Genomic DNA, 22,775 nt, shown 5'->3' on the forward strand with positions numbered 1-22,775 from the left:
TGTGCTTCTTTCTTTGTTTTTTTTTTCTCTCTCCTTGCAGAAGTGCGTCTACTGCCACAAATATACAAAGATAGTGTCCGGTGCCTGCATCCAGTGCTCCTTTGAGCACTGCTCCACCTCTTTCCATGTCACCTGTGCCCACACTGCTGGAGTCCTCATGGAGCCGGATGACTGGCCCTACGTGGTGTCCATTATGTGTCACAAGCACAAGACCTCTTCTCAGAACGTGAGTACAGCCATCATTACAAGTTTGACTGCCTCAGTAAAAGTGTGACATTTCAATCGCAATGAATTGTACAAGTTGTACCTTGATAGACTCAACAGGGTTTGTCTCAGAGCTGGCATGCACAACGGATTTTCTGTTCCATGTGCCAACTACGACATACCTCAAATGGATTTTTTTTTTTTAAGAAAATACATTTTTATTCTTGAGTCTTGCTCAACAACAAAATACATTTTATTACTATACTAGCTGCCAACCATGGCTTCGCCCGTGTAGTAGTGAAACAGGACAAACTTTAAATATCAATTAAAAAAAATGTAATAATTTGTATTGAGAAGAATTTATATCGATAGCTTTGGTATCCGAGAGCCTCTTGATATACAATATTTTTGGTTTTGCTATCGGGGCGAGAATGTAGCTGTGATGTCTTTGCCAGAAATGTAAAAAGTTGGCAAGGTATCTCCGGCCAAGTGGAAGGCAGGTACATTCCGTCAAACATTGTCACTGTATCTGATCATGTTCAGCTCTGACGGGAGAGCGTCCCTTGTTTGGGGAGAAGACCACATGGCCATGATATCTCTGGCAATCAGCAGCTACGCTCTGAAACACACATAGCTCTGATCTCTCTCTCAAAAACGTCATACGTTACTCCTTAACAATCTCTAGATGATACCTGTTTGCTCAGCAGACACTATCGCTAGCTAAGCGGAGGAAAGGTGCGCTCCAACATGTGCCGAGAGGTAGAGCGACTTGAACGGAGTGAGGAAGGCTCCGCCCAGCTCCCTACTCCTGAGGTCCCGCCTCCCTGTCTTCTTGGCCCGCATCCTCTCTCTCGGAATTGCGCAAATAAATTGGTGCCACAACCGAACTATGGTACTTAGCACGATAAGTGAAGTCGCAAAATCAACCGGAATGTTGAACCAAATTATAGAAAAAACCTACATACATATAGACAGACAGACAGACAGATGTTGGATTTTATATATATATATATATATATATATATATATATATATATATATATATAAAACAATAACACCCTGATTTTACATTGGCACTATCTAACAACACCATCACTATTGCACCTTTATTCCATTTGAGCCCTTCACAAGCCCGCGTATTCTGTTATTCAAAAGATGTAAAACTTAATTAAGTGGTTCAAAAGATCATTGTGAGACCTGCACATTTTCAGTCCATCCAAGGCCTTGACAATAACCGAATTCAGCCCTTAAACCTGGATTAACTGTGGGGAGAGTCGGCAGCAGTGGGGCAAAATTAATGCAAGCCTTGTTTTGGAGCTGCCCCACTTCTCTAGAACATTAGAACAATCTGGATGAGATCAGGCTGTTCAGCCCGACAAAGCTCGCCAGTCCTATCCACTTAATCCTTCTAAAATAACATCAAGACGAGCTTTAATGGTCCCTTAAAGTCCTACTGCAAACCACACTACTTGGTCACTTATTCCATTTGTGGTCCTCTGTGTGAAGAAAAACTTCCTAATGTTTGTGCAAAATTTACCTAACAAGTTTCCTACTGTGTCCCCATGTTCTTGTTAAACTCATTTTAAAGTCATAGTCTCGATCCACTGGACTGATTCCCTTCATAATTTTAAACACTTCAATCAGGTCTCCTCTTAATCCTCTTTTGTTTAAACTTGAAAGGCTCAGCTCTTTGAATCTTTTCTCATAACTCATCCCCTGTAGCCCTGAATCAGCCTAGCCGCACTTCTCTGGACATTTTCTAGTGCTGCTATGTCCATTATGTGGCTATTGTAATGATTGTGCCTTCTTTCTTTCTTTCTTTCTTTCTTTCTTTCTTTCTTTCTTTCTTTCTTTCTTTCTTTCTTTCTTTCTTTCTTTCTTTCTTTCAACACTTCATCAAACTCATAGCCTAGTCGCTCTTCTCTGGACCTTTTTCAGTGCAGCTATGTCCTTTTTGTAGCCTGGAGACTCAATCTGCACACAGGACTCCAGATGAGGCCTCACCAGTGTGTTATAAAGCTTGAGCAGAACCTCCTGTGACTTGTACTGCACACATCAAGGCACTGTATAACCTGACATTCTGTTAGCCTTCTTAATGGCTTTTGAACACTGTCTGGTGTTGGATAATTCACTACGACTCCTAAATCCTTCTTATAAGGTATACTTTCAATTTTCAGTCCTCCCATTGTGCATTCAGACCTCACGTTTTTTCCCCCTATGTGTAATACTTTACTTTCACTGATAGTAAATTTCATCTGCCACATATTTGCTCAAGCCTGTCCATCTGTGATGATTCAACGGATTCTCAATTATCTGCCAATCCACCTATCCCGATATCATCTGCAAACTTAACCAGCTTGTTATTTCTATTCCTGTTCAAATAATTTGCATATATTAAAAATAGCAGCGGCCCCAGTACTAACCCACTGCTGGTCACCACTCTGAACATCGGCCAATTCTGATTGAGGTTCCTCGCACCATCACCCTATGCTTCCTTTGTCTGAGCCAATTCTTCACTCGTCTACACACCACATCCTGAACTGCCACTTCTTTTAATTTGATGCCCAGTCTCTCTCGTGGCACCTTATCAAATGCTTTCTGAATGTCAAGATATATAATCTCATAAACTCTACTTTGATCACATCCTTTTGTTGCTCCCTTCTAGCATTCCAGCATGTTAGTAAAACACGACCTCCTCATCTGAACCCATGCTGACTGTTCAGTAAAACTTCTGTTCTTGCCATGTGTTGCCCAACGTTAAGAATTCCTTCCATTAATTTACCTGTGATGCACATTAAGCTTACTGGCCTACTGTTACTTGGGTCTGCCTGTTCACCCTTTTTCTTATAACGGGATAACATTTGACATTCCTTCCAAATGTATGCAGTGCAGTTTCCAGCCATTAATCTTTCATTTCGTTCCTCTTTGGTTGCAGTCAAGTCCGATGGTGAAGGAGATCTCCTTGGGGCAGGTTGTCATCGCCAAGAACCGCAATGGCCTCTACTACAAGTGCCGAGTGATTGGGAAAGCAATGCAGACCTTCTACGAGGTCAACTTTGAAGATGGCTCCTACAGTGACAACCTCTATCCCGAGAACGTCATAGTGAGTTGGTCTTTGAGTTGTTTTTCTGAAACACAAATGGTTTACTTAAAGTAAAAATAAGCAAAACTCTTTCTTTTATATAGCAAATCAAAAAAATAGCAGATTTTATTGTTAAATGCCCACCGGAGTGACAAAATATTTCATAAGTAGAGATTTGGATGAAAATATTGGCACACTTTCATTTACAAAAAAAAAGAGCACCATTTTTTCTGAACTAAACTAAAATTGACAAAATTATTATGTATCCACAATTCTTTATGCATTTCAATTTACATTTATTTCCTTAACACAGCGTTTTTCAACCTTTAAGTATCTGCGACCCGAGTTTTCATAACAGTTTTAATCGCACCTCCCTAACGTTTTTTTTGAAAGGAGCCCACTAATACCAATTTGTTCTTTTTTAATTAATGATATATCCATTCATCCATCCATTTTCCAACCCGCTGAATCCGAACACAGGGTCACGGGGGTCTGCTGGAGCCAATCCCAGCCAACACAGGGCACAAGGCAGGGAACCAATCCCGGGCAGGGTGCCAACCCACCGCAGGACACACACACACACACACCCACACACCAAGCACACACTAGGGCCAATGTAGAATCGCCAATCCACCTAACCTGCATGTCTTTGGACTGTGGGAGGAAACCGGAGCGCCCGGAGGAAACCCACGCAGACACGGGGAGAACATGCAAACTCCACGCAGGGCGGACCCAGGAAGCGAACCCAGGTCTCCCAACTGCGAGGCAGCAGCGCTACCCACTGCACCACCGTGCCGCCTAATGATATATCATAGATGCATATTTTATTATACCTACTTAACTTTTATCGACATTTATCTAACTCTATATTTATTTTTCTAGTATCACAATGTAGTTTAAGCTAAGATGTATTTTTCATATTTTCGATTCTTGTTTTCTTTTTTTCACATCTTCGCACCCCCCTTTTTGTTACTTCGTGCCCTCCTAGGGGGCCCACCCCACAGTTTGGAGAATCACTGCCTTAACAGATGCTTTTATCCAAAGCGACTTACAAAAAACTTGCCAGTACTGACAAGATGTTTAAAGAAAACCCTTAACTTTAGAACACAATTTTGCTTGGCAAAATATACATACAGTGCCGTCTATACAGTTTATTCCATAACGTGTGGCAGATGGGAGAGGGTCAGAGAGTGGCCTGGATGTGATGGGCCGGTGATGATTTTCCCTACCCGTTTCACGTCTCTGGAATAACACAGGTCCTGTAATGTAAAGTGGGAATACCGGTGCCGGTGATCTTTTACCATTCATGGTGGCCTGTTCTTGTCTCGTTTAGTTGCTGACCCAAACCACACTGTGATGGCCGAGCTCAGAACAGACTCCATGATTGCCGTGCTTCTGTGGCAGATTGAATTCTCTCAGATGTCACAAAAAAGTAGTCAAGTGCTGTGCCTTTCTTATTATGGAGTCTAGAGTAAGGGGATCTTCCATGTCAAGTCCTGGGTGACTATAAAGCCCAAAAACATGAAGGTTTCCTGAGCTGACACTTATTATTAGGCATGGAGAGCCCCCCTGAAGTTCACTATCCACAGTTTTGAGTGTGTTTAGCTCCAGATTTGCTCTGACCACACCAAAGGGCCAGCTGCTCGTCCTCCCTTCTGTATCCAGCAGCACATTTTCACATTTCCAAATTATCACAAGCTTTTTCTGACAGTCAATAACGTGCGTGCTGCCTGATGGAGGCGGTGCCCATGTGAAGGCTTTACAGATACGGTGAATTTATTTGCAGTCTCTTGTTTGTTTGCATCCCCATTTTGTCGTGGTGTATTAAACATGTGACATCAGGCAGATGAGCCTCTCTCCCGTTTGTCAGCTCTGAAACACTTGTGTTCCTTATTCCTCATTGCTGCATTGTACTTTCGGCTAGGCACTCATTCTTTGTCAGCTCTCACACGTACACAAGCCCACCCTTTCAATTTAAGACAACTTGCGTCGGTTTGTCAGGTCAGGTTGGACTGACTTTCTGGGGAAGTCAAACTACGTGACAAGCAGTAACCTGGAGTGCACCGCAACTTCCACCAACTTACGTAATTGAGCCTGCGACTTAAAATGGCTGTAGAAGTCAAGTAATGTGATAGGGTCCTCGATTGCTAATGGCGATCAGGCATCGAATAGTGTAATTTTTTTCCCAAAATGCATCAAGTGCCTCATATAAATTTAGTGATGTGAGCACAAGAGGGATACTCCGAGTCAGCTGTGTTCCACTGATCGCCACTTTAAATTGGGAGCAGAATTATGAATCAGGTCAGTGCAGAGTACTAAGCCATTTGAAGAAGGGGGGGTTGGCGGGGGACCACTGGGTCTCTAAAGGCGTATTTGCCGCTTCTTTAAATGCAGTAAGCCGAGCAGCAGTCTCAGGGTGTGTTTTGGGCATCAAGCAGAATTAAAGCCGACAAACAAATTGGATGAACGCTGTCTTTAATTATTTACATGTCGCTCCCTGCTGCTCAGGTTTTATAAAGAAGTTGTTAACATGGGGGCCCGTTGAGCATCTGATCGTCATGACAGGGTTGAACTGCTTGCCGCTCAGGGTTGGTGTTAAGTCTGTGAGCAAAATAAAACTCAGAATCAGCATGGGTGGAATGGGCATGTTAAGAAATCAAGAGTGGTACCAAGACAAGCGGTAGCCTCTGCACACCATGTTGAACAGTCTGCTCTGAAAAGAGAAGCCCACGGTCTTTTGTCTTTTTCATGGTTTAATTGGGGGTTGAGGACGGTGGGGCATAAAGGGTGCCATGCAGTGTGGCCAGGCATTACAAAAGATTGAAATGAAGGTCATGATTCTAATGTGGGCATAAACAGCAAGATGCATTTTCTTGCCTGCCTTCAGGGGACAAGTGCCAAGTAGACTGTGTGCATATAATTGAATCAGCTGCCACACTGCTTGCTGAATTCTTGTCATCCTGCACTGAGAGCCCTCCAGGTCACATTCAGCTTAAGCAGGTAATAGCTGAGTAAATGAACCGATTTAAAAAAAGTGCAGTGCAACGGTGTGGTGTGAAGGTGTTGGTGCATTTTAGCAGGAGTCAATAGAAATCTGACGCAGCGAAGAAGCAGGTATCTGAATTCTGTGGCACAACCATGAGCTAAAAAAGCACACCGTGTGACAAACACCACCTGAGAAGGGTGGCCTGATACACCTCACCAGGATGGGGCAAAAAGGTGGTCTGATGGACAGCCAACCGACCTCCTTCACCCTACTGTACTTCATTCCTGTCCCATCCTACCCCTTGATAAAAATATTGCTTGGTGATTCGCAACAAAGAAACAAAATGGATTAACGTTTGAACAGTTGTAATAAAAATACGTAAGAAAACTAAAAAAGAGTAGATTCAGAGATTTTTCAGACCCTTCACACTTTCTGTTGTAAGTTTAATTTTAAATGGATACATTTGCCATTTTTGCTCATCAGTCTACACTCAATACCCTCTAATGACAAAGTAAAAACAAATTTTCTGAAACGTTTGTAGTACTAAGGTGTTGTACGGTGTTAGCCATTATGGATGTAACGAGAAGGCAAGAAAAATTACACTTTTTATTGGCTAAGTGAAAAGATTACAATATGCAAGCTTTTGAGGAAACTCAGGACCCTTGCATCTCACCTGAAGAAGGGGCCTGAGTTGCCTCGAAAGTCTGCATATTGTAATCTTTTCAGTTAGCCAATAAAGGGTGTCATTTTGCTTGCCTTCTCGTTACATCTAAAAGGTTTGTGAATTTATTCAAAATCAAAATCTGAAATCTCTCATTCTTAGAAGTATCTACACCAGTGCTTCCCAAACTCAGCTCTGGGGACCCCCTGTAACTGCAGGTTTTTATTCCAAGTGGCTTCTGTTTTTAATTGAACTCCTGGGCTAGTTAAGTGAACTGTTAATTCCCAAGTTCTGTGTTTTGGGAACAAACAGAAATAAGAAAACTAAGTTTGGTTAAAAAAAAATATTAAAATGTACCAAGCAATTATATGGGAATAATGTATTTTTTTGTTTTTAACAATATTTTCATCTTGATTTTCATTCTACTTTTCCAGGTGTTCTAATTGTTTAACACTAGAATTACCAGAGCCTACGAGAAAACTCGTAAATCCGGCCCACCTTAAATCCGTTCGCACCTCTCCACCCCAGTGTCTTTTGTCCTGTAAATGTGCCAATTAAGACGAGCAGCAAGCAGCCGGCTATTCCATCCTCCACAGTTGCAGAACATTCACTAACTTCTCCCAGCTTGTGCCTTGTTTGATTATCTGGGAGTGAACTGCTGGAGTTTTAGAGTGGAAATAATAGATCGTTACTTAGAACACATGCATTTCATGTGTGTTCCGTTTCTACAGTAATCTGTGTAAACACATTGTTAAAACAGAAACTTTTTCATTTTTTAGTAATAAATGACAAAATGTAGGCATGAACTATAGAATGTGTGAAGCCTGAAGTCCAAAGATCAAATAAACACTTTCACAAAAGGTTCAAGAACGATACAACAGCTTCCGTGGCGTAGCGGTAAGATTTGCTGACTTGTAATCAAGGGGCCACCGGTTCGATCCCCACTGCCTCCTATATTTGCCGTTTTCAGTAGTGACCTGCTCTTATTGTTAATATTATACAGTACACACATGCATTTGGTTAGCGTCTGTAACAGACCATGTACATTTATAGTACTGTACTTGTAAAAGTTACCTTTTTTTTCACTTTTATCCTCTCACGATCACGATACATACTACCGCCCCCCACCCAGGGATCTGACACTGTTAGTTTTTATTTGAAACTGGGAATAACTGTAGATGTGAGTAGTGTTTTGAGGCAATGGAACTGGACATTCTCTGATGTGGAGGGATAAAAGCTGACACACAAACGCCTTCGTATCTCACCGTCACTTGATTTTTTTTTATTCAGTTTTATTGAGTGTTCCTGCTCACACAGAATTAGTGTGCACCTTATGGTGTATGATGTCAAAAAAAAAAAAACACAGACCTAGGTATATATGATATTTTGAAGAAATCATTTTATGACCTGAATAGTACCAATCAGAAAACATCATCGCACTAATGCACTATTATTTGAAAACGAACAGCGTCAGATCGAGTGTGAAAGCAGAAATATTTTTAACTGTCTTTATAAATGTAAAAACCATGCTGCTGTGCTTTTCTGAATGTAGAATAAAAGAAAAAAAATCCCAGCTAATTAAATGAGATCAGCGTTATCAGGTGTTGTCACTGATTAGGAATCTGGTTGGAACAAAAACCTGCAGCCACAGTGGGATCCCAGGACTGAGTTTGGGAAACACTAAACTATAGGCTATAATTCAGTACTTTGTAGAAGCCCCTTTTTGAAGGCTCTACAAGCTTTGCACATCTTGAGCATGAGAAGGGTGCTATATAAATAAAATGTATTATTATTATTATCTGGGATTGGGCAGTTTATCTCATTCTTCCTGGCAGATACTCTCAAGCTTCGTTAGTTTGGATGGGTAGTGTCTCTGAACTACTATCTTCAGCTCTCCACACATGTTGTGTGAGGTTTAAGTGTGGGCTTTGGGTGGGCTACTCCAGAACACTCCCAGAATTGTCCTAAAGCCACTCCAGCATTGTCTTCGCAGTATGCGTCAGGTCATTGTCATGCTGAACGGTGAACCCCAGTCTGAAGTGTGATGAATAGCAAGAGCAAGTTTTCTTTAAGGACCTTCTCTGTGTTGGACTGGTTTCATTCTTCCCTCAGTTCTAATCAGTCTCTGTGTTCCTGGTGCTGAGGAGCACCACCATAGCATGAAGTTACCACCACCAAGTGTCACTATAGGAATGGTATTTGGCAGGTGATGAGCAGTGCCTGGTGTTCGCTAGCCGTAGTGCTTGGAGATTGTTTTTCCTGAGGCTGTCATATGTCTTACTTGACAGTGGCTTCCGTCTAGCTACTCTAGCATAAATGCCCGATTGATAGAGCACTGCTGATATGGTTGTCCTTCTGACAGTTTCTCCCAACTCAGCAGAGGACCTCTCAAGCTCTGTTAGAGTGACCGTTCTGTTCTTGTTCACCTCCCTGTCCAAAGTCCTTTTTGCTCAGTTACTCAGTTCGGCCATTGGGTATGGGATTTGTACAAGCAGTTCTAATGTGTGTAATGCACCATCTGTTGAAAGGGAAAATGCTATGCATTTTATTACTTCATATATGAACTGAGGTCTACAATAGATTATTTAGATTCAGTTTATCTATCTGTCTATTAATTATATAGTGCCTTTCACATCTATCTATTAATTATATAGTGCCTTTCACATCTATCTATTAATTATATAGTGCCTTTCATATCTATCTATTAATTATATAGTGCCTTTTGCATCTATCTATCTATCTATCTATCATATAGTGCCTTTCATATCTATCTATCTATCTATCTATCTTATCATATAGTGCCTTTTATATCTATCTATCTATCTATCTATCTATCTATCTATCTATCTATCTATCTATCTATCTATCTATCTATCTATCTAAAATACTGCAATGAGTCATTACGGTTGTTTTAGTTCTTGTTTTCTTACCCCTTCTTTTCCTTGCTGCTCTACAGCACTATTAAAGGGGGACCAGTGGCACCAAGACTGGTATCTGTAGCAACACCTAACATTTGTCCACCTGATTTTGTGAAAATCGGTTCAGCCGTTTTTTTCTTGATTGGCAATCAAAACAAAGAAATAAACAGCTTATGATTTTATTTATATTATATATTTTTTTCTTCCTTTACAGAGCCGGGATTGCCTTCAGTATGGCCCACCAGCAGAGGGTGAGGTTATTCAAGTGAAGTGGACAGATGGCAGTGTCATCAGTGCCAAGTTTTTAACAGCCCACATAAGCAGTATCTACCAGGTACGACCCCCTTTGCCATGTTGTTTACTGGTTTATTGTTGAGAATGGAGGATGTGTGACTTGTGTGTGTGTGTGTGTGTGTGTGTGTGTGTGTGTGTGTGAGTAGCAGGGACAGTCCAACATTAGTGTCCATGTTCATAAGTCTCCTGGGTGAGTAGTCCTGGTCCCCTTAATGAGTGCGTTGATAAATTGCCTTTATTCTGGTGAAGGCCTGATGTGCTGAAATGGTACTTGGGAGAGTATGTGGCTGCTCAGTGTGTCTTGCAATTTGCTCTTAAAAGACCAATGCTATAAATAATGCTGTTTTTTGTTTAGTTTTGATGTTAGTGAACTTTTTTTCTAACTTTTAATTATTTTTATTCTCTGCTGTTCCTTTTCCATTGTATTTTTTGGGTACAGCCATATTGTTTGTGACAATGACACACATTGCCAGTCATGTTATGCTGTGTCGTTGTGTGATGTAACTTCATGAACGCAATCTTCAAAAACAGATTTTTTTTTCTTTGGCTCCTTATGACTTTGAATTTTGCACCCCCTCCACATTTGCTGTTTTGATGTTAATCATTTTGCTGGATCTGACAGCCTGGCTTGCTCCACACTGCTCTTCGGACTTCACCCTTTGGTGTTTTGTTCATTTTCCAGTCCATTTCCATTGTTTTCTGACCGTTTGAACTTGTGTAGCTTTTAACACCTCACTCAAGTGCCGTTTGGCTTTTGAGCAGACAGCAGACACGCGTGAGAGCTTGTTGACAAGAGAGGCTGGGGTACATGCACTACACAAGAAATAACAATTTTAGAAATCAATTTTAAAATTAGAACTTGAGAACTGGAGACCGTGAGTCAGTGCCAGTATTCATTGTAGCTACTCTCAAATTGATATTCCAGTTTTACAAATTATATTCTTAAAATGTCCAACTTTAACTAGGTTTTCCATTTTTAAGGCATAATATAAAAAAATTAAACCTATAATTTTTAAACATCACTTTTTAAATCTTACTTAATTTGCATTTGTTTAAATTACAGTTAAATCTAGTTTTGTTTAATGTAATATTTATATTTTTTAATATACAGCTTCAATATGCTATTTAAAAAATGTTTTTTAAAAATCCAACTTATTTAATTTGTATTCTTTACAAATTATATTAAGAAATGCAGCTTTATTGTTCAATTTTAGAAATGTTAATTTAAAATAAATCTTTATTTGTAAAAATGGTATATTATTTTTTCAAAATATCAAGTCTTTATTTAATATATCATTTTTGAGCTGTACTGTAAGAAAGTCTAATGTACCTTGTTAAAAAATTTTTATCCTACTTAGTATACATTTTTTAAAGATTAAATTTTAAAATGTACAACTTGTTTAATATTTCTTTAAAAATTAAATAAGGACAGTGACTTGTTTAATGCACAATTTTTGGAAATCATATTTTTCAAAATCTTTTAAAAATATATTAAGAAAGCAGCTTATTTAATATGTCATTTTTAAAATCTTAATTAGTATATAGCTTTTGCAAATTTAGAAAACTTTTATTTAGTGTACAATTTTTCCAGTTTATATTTTGTTAATATAACTTCACTATATCATTTTTACCAATCATTTTTAAAAACACAGCTTATTTAATATGTCCCCCTACAAATTATATTAAGAAATTAAATTTTTTTATCTTAATATACTAATTAAAATACTGCATTTTAAGAAGGCAGTTTATTGAATAACTAAATATAGTATTTTTACATTTTTTTATCTTTCTTAGTATACATTTTTTATAAATTAAAAAATATTTAATGTTCAACTTTTTTAAAATATAGCTTAATTTTAACTTGCCATTTTTAAAAATCCTGCTTAAAATGCATCACTTACAAAGAAAGTCATTTACTTATTGCACACAAATGAAAAAGTACAATTTATACTTTTTTTAAAAATCACTGCTATGTACCATTTTAATTTTTATCAATTGAGGCCCCTTTTAACAATCCAGCTTAGATAGATAGATAGATAGATAGATAGATAGATAGATAGATAGATAGATAGATAGATAGATAGATAGATAGATAGATAGATAGATAGATAGATAGATACTTTATTAATCCCAATGGGAAATTCACATTCTTCAGCAGCAGCATACTGATACAATAAATAATATTAAATTAAAGAATGATAATAATGCAGGTGAAAAACAGACAATAACTATGTATAATGTTAAATGTTAACGTTTACCCCCCCGATATGCATCACTTACAATGTATATTAAGAAAGTAACTTATTTAATATGTAGTTCTTAAAAATGACAGTATATTTTAAATGAAGTTAATCTTTAAAAATATTTAGAAAATAACTTTCTTATCTTTGTTTTTAAATTTTTTTAAAATCTTAGTATACAATTTTTAAAAATTGGGGGAAAAAGTTCTTATGGTACAATTTTTACAATTTATAATTAAAAAAAAACTTCAATATTATATTTTAAGTTATTTATAAAAAATTTAAAAATCCAGCTAATTAATATGCATTACTTACAACTGATATTAAGTTTAATATTGACTAATGCACTTTTAAAAATCATAATGTATTCTATGTTTATAATATCTTTATATACTAAAAATATATTTAAAAAATTATTTTAAATGCCATTCTTTACATTTTTAAAAATCTTACTTTGTGTACACATTTTATGAATTAAAAAAATTAATTTACAATTTGTACAGTTTATGAAATTTTTATATATAACTTCAATATATTATTTTTATGAATAGTAAAAATGATTTGTAAAAATGTATGTCCTATTTTGCAAATGATTTTTAATGTTCAATTTTAAGAAATTTTTTAAAAATAAATCTTAATATACTTGGTTGACAAATATATTAAAAATTTTATCTTCTATTTGATAAACATTTTTAGAAATGATTTTAAAAATACAGCAAATTAAACATTTTTTCAAGTTATATTAAAAAGTGCCTTATTTATTGTACATCCATCCATCCATTTTCCAACCCGCTATATCCTAACACAGGGTCACAGGGGTCTGCTGGAGCCAATGCCAGCCAACACAGGGCACAAGGCAGGAAGCAAACCCCGGGCAGGGTGCCAGCCCACCACAGTATTTATTGTACAATATTCAGAAATTCCCTTAAAAATCTTAATATAAACTTTTACCAGTGATGTTTTAAATCTAACTGTTAACACTTCATGTTTTTAACTTTTGTCCCCATTTTCACGGTAGCACTGTATTTGCCTTTAATTCAGTGTGTCCCATCATCTTCTTGTAATCATGGACGTAATTTTTATTTCCATATTTTTTGTTGTTCAACACATCACATGTTTATGTCTTCCTTATTAATACACTTGTACATCCTCATGCCCACTCAGTCCTATTCCGGGGTGTCCGTGGGCCAATACTTGTAGCATTGGATACAAGGCAGGACTCTGGATGGGGTGCCAGTCCATTGCAAGACACACTCACCTAACACCCACTCTGTAGGATGTGCTTCTCTCTACTTTGCTGTGCCCACTTTGTAATTGGCATCCCAGTGACGCTGCTCCTGCTGGTTAGCACTTAAAAGGGTCTTCATTCAGGCTACTCCATAATTCTGTTGCCGTAATGTTTTGGGACAGTTTGGTGACAGAATCAAAGAAAGTGAAGGTGTAGAGCTGCTGTCGCGGCATTGTATGCTTGACGGGGTATGAGAAAGAGAAATGAAAGTGCAAAAGAATTAAAAAAAAAAAATGTGAGTAAATAATAAGTAAAAAATAAAGGGCAGTGCCAGGCCTACTGTACTGATCTGCCTGCTTGGTCGTTTTAGGTGGAGTTTGAAGACGGATCCCAGCTGACAGTGAAACGCAGCGATGTTCACACTCTCGATGAGGAGCTGCCCAAGAAAGTGAAATCACGCCTGGTAGGTAGCACCTCTGTGCGACAGCAAGTGTTATCCCTGGGGAAGGTCATCTGGTCAATAGCGATGTTGCCTTCATGTGCCCCGTGGCCGCACCCCCCACTGCAAGTTCAACACTTTGTCATCAGGGAGGCTAGGTGTCAACAAGAGACTGGCAGGCCTGCTCAAGCTCACCAAGACCTCAGGTGTGAGATGTTACATTGAAGATAAGTTTAGCCATTCATCAGAGCAGAGCTGAGATGAAGAGCAAGAGCAGACTCCATGGCATCAGAGGCACACACGGATAGTCGACATAAGCAGGGCTCCTGGCTTTTTGTACGCCGCACATACATTCCCCTCCAAAAGTTCTGGAACGGCAAGGCCAAATCAAATTGTTTTTGCTGTGCACTGAAGACATTTGTGTGTGAGATCAAAAGATGAAGATGAGAAGAGAGATCAGAGTTTCAGATGGTATTTACATCTGGATATGTTCACCAAACAGAATACAGCACGTTTTGGATCAAACCACCCAGTTTTTCAAGTGAGCAAAATATTTTAAATAACTAAATGAAAGTCAAAAATCTATATTACTAACCGAGAATGCTAAACCGGATGATGGACGCAGGCACATCCGGCCATGGGCCGTAGCTGCAAAAAGACGTACTGCGCAGGCGCAAAAAGAGTCCGCAAGAGTCGGCTGAGGAGCCGAGAAAGGCGGACAAAAGAGGGCGGACAAAAGAGGGCAAGAGAGGCGGATGAGGGTCCGCGAGAGGCGCAGGCACAAAAAGAGTCCGCGAGAGTCGGAGAAAGGCGGACAAAAGAGGGCGACAAAGGCGGATGAGGGGCCGCGAGTGGCGGACAAGACCACAGAAAAAAGGAGTGAGCACATACAAAAAGGAGTCACACGAAACTAAACACACCAAAAAAAAAGAACTGACGAGCGCACAACAGCAAGGCACGACCACAAACAGGCACGGGACGGGACAGGACACACACAAAGAGGGGGATTCAAACAAGACACAGGAACACAAAAAGAAAGAAGATGCTCGCGCAACAACAATCCCCCCCACACATCCATAAGAAGTGACACCCAAAGCCACATCTTCTAAAGTGAACGTCGACACCTTCACAATAGGCAGCATAGGTGTCGGCATAGGTGTCAAGCCCATGGAACAGAAAAAGAAAGAAGACGCTCGCGCAACAACAATCCTCAACCCCAACCCCCATCAATAAGAAGTGATACCCAAAACCACATTTCTAAAGGAAACGTCCATATTAAACATACGTCATCTGAACACCTTCACACTAGGCAGCATGGGTGTGAGCATAGTTGGATCTCCTTACAATAAAGCACTATTAACCGTTCAACTAAAGAAAAGGCTACATATTAACAGTGAGTGCGATCCTCCTTATTACTTATCCAATGCACGACGTAGACTGAAACGGACTTTTCGCAAAGCGGTGGCAAATCAATTAAAACTTCAAAATAGCGCGTCACAAATAATGTACATGCAACAACGCAGCAGTCAAACGCCACAAGCAAAACATGCCCGTCGCGGACATCAACGCCAGACACCTGCTAAATGCTTACGCCAGTTGGCTGACAACGCCTTCAATGATGAGTCCACTATTGAGGAAAATTTATTGGAATTAATGAATGTTATTTGCAATCATTGTCATTCACTTAACTTCCCAGAAGAAACAACTGGCAATACAAATAATGAATTTACACGTTGTTGTCAAAAGGGGAAAATTAGACTGCCTCCTTTACATATAATCACCACGGACCAAGTGTCATTGAAACAAAACCAGAATAAAGCTCGGTCAGAAATTAAAGACAGAGTAGAAAGGAAAGTAAAACGTCATAAACAGGTTGAACAAGGGGGCCACGCACATGGACAGCAGGTTACAGATAATGAGGACCGGAATTCAAAAGCTTGAAAAACATGAGCTCAACTGACCACAGATACAAACTGAAACGAGAAAAACTACGGGGTCCGCAGTAGTCCACAATGCACCACGTAATAGTACGGACGAAGCTCTGTATTACCGGTGGGGGACTCCAGAATGACACGGGCAAACGCTCCGTATTAAACGTGCGTCATCCGGACACGTAGCTGCCCAGCGGGCACGGGTTCAAAACGCCGGGGGTAGGCGAGCGAAGCGAGCAGGGGGCGAAGCCCCCTTGTAACTTCATATTTGGTTGCTGAGTACACCAGTGCTTTCCTTCTTTGTCAGGACATTCCAATTGGTGGAACTGGCAGTGCCCAATGTTTTTGAACTCTTATGTGTTGTCCCCTTTTCTCAGCTTTAGAGTGGCACATTTTTCTCCGATAGACGACTCTCTGGTCTTCATGTTGGTCAGCCCTTCTTAACTAAAAATGCAGTCTTCACAGGTGAAAGACAAAGATTAAACTTAAGAGTATATAACCAGGACTACTTCGTGATTAAATAATCATATATGATACACTTGGGGTCCAGTACTTTTGCTCACTTGAAAAACTGGGTGGTCTGATGCAAAATGTACTCTGTTCTATGTTGTTTAGCATATCAAGCGGTAAAATCCAGGGAATAAAAGCTTTTGATCGCACACACAAATGTCTTCAGTGCACAGCAGAAACAAATGAATTGGCTTTGCTGTTCCAGTACTTTTGGAAGGGACTGTAGAAGAAGAAGAGGGGTTTATTCAGGGGCAAATGGCAGAATATGTCAGGTCCTGGGGTTGGACATCAGAATTACAAGTCCTGAGCCTCCAGTACTCTCATGTCTCATATCTTGTAAGTACAATGGATTCTGAAAGTATTCAGACCCTTTCACTTTGTTATGTTACAGCCATGGGCTAAAATCATTTCAATTCATTTTTCCCTCAACGAGTAACATGCAAAACCCCAGAATGACAAAGTGAAACAGGATTTCAGAAGTTTTTGCTAAATTATTTAAAAAAAACTAAAATCTCACATGGACACAAGTATTTCGGCCCTCTGCTCAGTACTTGTAGCAGCGATTACAGCCTGGAGTCCTCTTGGGTGTGACGAGATGTTTGCTGAATGCTCAATTGACATGTTGCTATCGTTTGTGTTTTCTTCTTTCATTTGCTGATGTGATGTCCCTGCTTGTGTTATTAGCGGCTAAGCAAGTTTTCCTTACCCCGACTACACCTCTCACTTCTGGGCCGGACAGACACACACACTTCCACATGTAGACATTTATATATAAGATAGTAACAATAACAGAAGCTCACTACTCAGAACGGTAAATGCGAGATTAACCCAGGATCAGACACACCACAACCCCTTGATCATAAGGCTGCAATCTAACCTCTGCTCCAACTAAACTCATGCGGCTAACTCTTATTGACTGAGAATTTACACATTGCCTGTGACATGCAAATTGAACAATTTCTTTTTCATCTGTTATATTCTTGAATAAAAGCACACTTGTTTTGTTATACCTTTTGTGAAAGTGTTTATTTGATATTTGGACTTGCGTCTTCACACATTATACACTTCATGTCAACAATTTGTCAATTATTGCTATAACATGAAAGCATTTCTGTTTTAGCTATGCTTTTAACATTTCTTACCTCCCATTTCCCGTTATACATTTACACATATTGTTGTAGACTCGGAACACACATGAAATGTGTGTATTCCAAATAATAATATATTATTTACCCTCTACAACTCCAGACATCTCACTCCCAAATAAAGAGACTTGAGCTCTGAGAAATTTGTACCTGACTTGATCTCAGCTATTTCGGTGGTGGCAATGGGATAGCAGGCTGCTTGCTGCCGGTGCCGATCAACACATTTCCAAAACAGAGACGCTTCTGAAGAGCTGCGAAGGAATTTCAGGTGGCCTGGCATTACAAGTTTTTTTGTATGCTTCAGAGATTCTAGTGTTAAGAGTTCTTTAGGTGCCTAATTCCAAAGTCCAAGCGAGCTTCCGTGTGTCCTTTACTGAGGAGAGGCTTCTGTCTGACCACTCTGTTATAAAGGCCAGATCGATGGAGTGTTGTATCTTTGTGCTAAGGTGGATCTATCTGTCCGTCCGTCTGTCTGTCTATATTAATTACACATCTGGAAATCACTGGAAAGTTCGTCAAATGTGACATGGCTTTCATTTCTTCTTTCATTTTGCAGTCACTGACGACAGGAGCCCCACAGGAGACCAGTTTCTCCGGAGATGAAGGCAAGGCTCCCAAGCGGCTCCGTGGCACCCATGCAGCCCCTCCAACCTCAATGGATGATGTCACCCAGAGCGCCGAGTACCTGGCCTTTATGGAGTCCCTGCTTCACTCCCAGTACCAGCAGCAGTCGCTGCCCACCGACAGTCACAGCATGTTCTGAATGTCGACTTGTGGGGGTCCGTGTAGCTGAATGAACATTTTATGTCTTTTGTTCGTTTATGGTTCCCCTTTCTCTCTCTCTCTCTTTCTCTCTGTTTCTCTGAACAAAATGGACAAGGCACTTCATCAAGAGAACCCTCCTGCCCCTTCCACCCAGTACCCCAACCTAAACAGACGCAGGAGCTCAGGCTCTCCCGATTTTTACCTCTGCACACGAGGCCAGTGGAGGGGCCGGCAACGTTGTGTACAGCTTTAACTGAAGTTCAGACGGTGACGAGGCCTGTGGATGAAACAACCGAACTCTCTCAATATATACAGTATATATATTTATATATATATATACATACATACGTATACAGGTATATATAATTCTATATTCCAGTTTACACAAGTCGCATTTCGGGTTGTTTCCAGTACTGTTGCAATATTACCTTTTGTTCTGTGGTAAAGCATAGGAAGCTATTAACTTATTCATTTTTGACTCTTTTTTTTTTTTATTTTTTTTTATTATTATTATTTTTTATTTTTTTTTTTTTGCTTTTCCTTAGCGCTTTTAAGTTATATTTTGGTTGAATTTATTCCGAAATTGTTTATAGTAAATGTTAATTATATATATTTGAGTGATTTTTTTTTTTCCTTTCTTTATCCTGGATATTTTGGGGCGGTCGGGGGGTTGTTGAACTGTGGAAAAAAAATTTTTGGGTGGGGCGGGAAGTGGGCGGGTGAACGAAAAACTACAACGTGGCGGCATGGGAAACGGGGTCTCCTCACAGACCAAGAAAATATGGTTATTAATTTTCTACCGATTTTTGAGCCATCTTCATAACAGGTGCTATTCAAAGTTGACTACTGATGCAGCGGAGAAAATCTATATTATACCTTCAAGTCTTATGTAAATACCAAAAGAATAAATATCCTTTGTGAAATTGTTTCAGGAAGTGAACATTTTGGGGGAAAATAAAAAAAAAAAAAAAAACATTTTGTAGTGTTCCAAAAAAAATAAAATTATATATAAATCTATTACCATTAGCATTACTGTAACTGCTCGGCAGTTAGGTAGCACTGGGAGGTTCTTAGGGTTAGGCAACAATGAAATGTTGAATTAGCAGGATCTTGTACACCAAACCTTTTAAAAAAAATAAAATAAAACAAAGTGGAGTTGTGTGTTTTTGTCTGTTTCAGACCCCCCTTTTTGATTGGTTAGCATTGGTTTCAGACTGACATGTTGGCAGTTGCACGCCGTGCACCAATAATGTGAAATGACATCACTTTCTCCTTCCTTCTCTGTGTCTGTCCCATGCTGGCACAGGGGTCCGCACTTCAACTGAGGGCACATTCAGAGATGGCGTTTACTTGTTGCAATTTATTCGATCAAGCCAGCGTTTCTTTGGTCGTCCACATAGTCATTTCACATACGGACTAAATCAGAGGCCATCATTTCCACTCTCTGGTCTTTGCTTCGGACCGTGTATATCTATGCCAGCAGAGATGGGCTTCACCAAAATTCTCAGTAATTGGTGTTACTCCTGTGACCCACCATAAGTTTTTATTCGTTTCGTAGTAAAGCCGGGTGAGGCCAAATAGCCAGCAGAGTGTCCACATTTCTATAATGTGGGGCTGCTTGTTCATGTCGATATGAAATGACGGCACTTTGGAGTTAACAAATGTAATGGACAATAATAGGCGTTCCGAGGATCATTGTGTGAAAAACGATCAGGAGCTGATAAACACCATGCAAGACGCAGTCACAAGGCAGACAGAAATCGACAACCATGAAGGCAAAAGCAAAACCAGACAGACAGAAATGAAAGGACTTCGAGCAAAATATGTCCTGCAGCAAGAACAGCATCCAAATAGAGTGCTGAGAAAACACAGAAGTCTTTCAAAGCTAAAAAATGGAAACTTCTAGAATGGCCAAGCCAGTTGCCCAATTTCAAACCAACTGAGTAGGCCTTCCCTATGCTGAAGAGAAAACTTAAGGTGATAAGCCCTCCGAAACAATCAGGTGCTGAAGATGTCTGCATGAGAGGCCTGGCAGAGCATCACCAGAGAAGACCCTCAGCACCTGGTGATGTCTGTGAATGGAAGACTTCAAGCAGTCATAGCATGCTGGGATATGCAACAAAGAACTAAATATGACAGTGGCTTTAATAGACCTGCCATTGCTATGATCACACATTATGGTGCCCTGAAATGGGGGGTACCGTGTAGTTCTTTGACCGAAATGTCTGCAGATCCCTTTACATGAAAGTCTACAGTGTGTACGTTGCGTAAATCAAGAAAACACGTGTCTTCGTCCCAGACATCACGGAGGGCACTGTAGAATTCCAGGAGTGAAAACTGTGATGGACAAAATGACGCGATTTCAGAACTGGAGGTGACTTTAATCAAAAGTGGTGGACAGCTGGGACCCTTACCCGGCTGGGATGCCTCTGTAATAAAAGGATGGGGGTGAGAGGGAGAAAGCATGCACAGGACATTATCTCCCAGACAAACCCCAACCCACCAAGGGAGCGCTATATGGCAGCCCCAAACTCCCTATGGGTGGCAGCAGTTTCTCAGATTCCCACAGGACTTCATGGGAGTTGCAGTTCAGTACAGCCTTGTTGGATTCTGTGGAGACTGCAGAGCTCTATTTCACTGGGCTTCTACTTCACCCAAATGTGCTTCCGGACCTTTCTAACGGACCACCGGAACTGCTCCTAAGTGCTGGATAAAAGAAACCAACTTCCACTACTCCAGGAGCCAGAGTTGGAAGGTGGAGGCAGAAGGAGAGACAGAGAGCAAGAGAAGAACGGTTTGGGAAGCGTTTCCCACAGAAATAAAAGCCTGTGTGCTATTGGACTTGTGTCTGTCTGTGTCAGGTATGGGGAGCTGGTGCGCCCCTTGCAGGCCACGCTGAGAGATTACACCTTCTTTAAAAAAAATCAAGTAGCTGCACACCTCTCTCATCTGTGTTTGGGTAGTGTTGGGGGGGACCTTTTAGTTTCTCTCCACATTGACTTATTGCACTCTGAAAAATCTAAACGTCGATGAGCCGAAAGCTGAGATCCCCTCTGTCAAGCCAAGCACTGTGCCACAGTGACGGAGGCCTGAGAAGCAGCCATTACTTCGAGGAGGGGTCTTCAGCATCTAACCTCTTGTGCTAGAAGGAGTCCCGTTTTTTCCCAGTGACGTTGCAGTGGACACAGCAAAGGGCGTAAATGACGAAACAACCAGGTCACAAAGAGGAAGAGTGCATTCTCAACACACGAAGAATCCTCCACTTGAACCTGCAACACAACAGCAGCAACTTCACACAACCATGAACATCGTCTTTAAAGACTTTGGCATCGTAAAGCTTTTTGTGTGTGCCTAGATAAAGCCGAACTCTAAACAGCAAGTACGCCGCCAGCCCCTCTGTGTTAGGTGTCTGTCTGTGTTGCCCGAGTCCCGTCCTGACTTGTGTGTCAATATTTATGCAGCTCTCATATTTCTACAACACTTGTGTTTGTCAATAAATTGTATGATTCTGTTTCTTAAAGCAAGTGGGCTTTAGTTATCTTGATATAGTACTAGGGTGTTGTACCGTGTTAGCCATTATGAATGTAGAGAAAAGCCAAGCAAAATGACCCCTTTTATTGGCTAACTAAAAAGATTACAATTTGCAGGCCTTCGAGGCAACTCAGGCCTCTTCTTCAGGCAAGATGTAATACAGAAACTGGAGTTCCCTGTGTTTATATACACACTAGGACAACCCGGTGGAAGAAACTGGCACACATGGACAGCGACATCATACCAATGTTGTTTCTTGTCCTAGAGTGTGTATATAAACACGGAGCCCTCCAGTTTCTGTATTACATCTTGCCTGAAGAAGGGGCCCGAGTTGCCTCGAAGGCCTGCAAATTGTAATCTTTTTAGTTAGCCAATAAAAGGGGTCATTTTGCTTGGCTTTTCGTTACCTCGATATGCAAGTCTAACAGCCAGAGACCCCCTCCTATGATAGAGAAAGGTAAGGTAAATAAAGTAGGAGCCCTAATGAATTACTGAATTCATTACCAAAACTGATAATAAATTAAGCCAAGTTAAATATCTTCAATGTCCCACAATGCTCAATGGGCAGCGTGGTGTTCAACTCACAAACTTGAGAAGAAAGAGGCCACCAAGAGAAGAAGACCTCACCTCAGGTGCCATGTTCAGTTTTGGTCTCCACATTACCAAAAAAAAAGACCCTTCATGAAGACCTTGGGTTCTTAAGGCCTGTGCTGACCAACTCTGTGGTGTCCTCTGTCACCTGTTCAGTTTGTCCCTAAGGCTTCAGGAAGTGTCACTGCTGTGGAAAACATTCTGCATTACAAGGTGGCCTCTTCACCAGGAGACTACAGACCAGTGGCAA

General features: G+C 40.3%; 1 protein-coding gene across 3 annotated transcripts in view; it reads left to right on the forward strand.

Annotated features, from left to right (window-relative positions):
- kdm4b (lysine (K)-specific demethylase 4B) overlaps positions 1–19,558 on the forward strand; it is a 349,744-nt gene extending 330,186 nt beyond the window's left edge. For all 3 annotated transcript variants that reach the window (XM_028816605.2, XM_028816603.2, XM_028816604.2), the window contains exons 18-22: positions 41–226; positions 3,140–3,307; positions 10,066–10,185; positions 13,984–14,076; positions 18,195–19,558. In XM_028816605.2, the coding sequence (XP_028672438.1) occupies positions 41–226; positions 3,140–3,307; positions 10,066–10,185; positions 13,984–14,076; positions 18,195–18,401 (774 nt within the window). In that variant the 3' untranslated portion in view covers positions 18,402–19,558. The remainder of the gene's footprint in view (positions 1–40; positions 227–3,139; positions 3,308–10,065; positions 10,186–13,983; positions 14,077–18,194) is intronic.
- Positions 19,559–22,775: the final 3,217 nt, after the last annotated feature.

Source organism: Erpetoichthys calabaricus, chromosome 12 (assembly GCF_900747795.2).
Source record: "Erpetoichthys calabaricus chromosome 12, fErpCal1.3, whole genome shotgun sequence".
NCBI classification, from domain to species: Eukaryota; Metazoa; Chordata; class Cladistia; order Polypteriformes; family Polypteridae; genus Erpetoichthys; species Erpetoichthys calabaricus.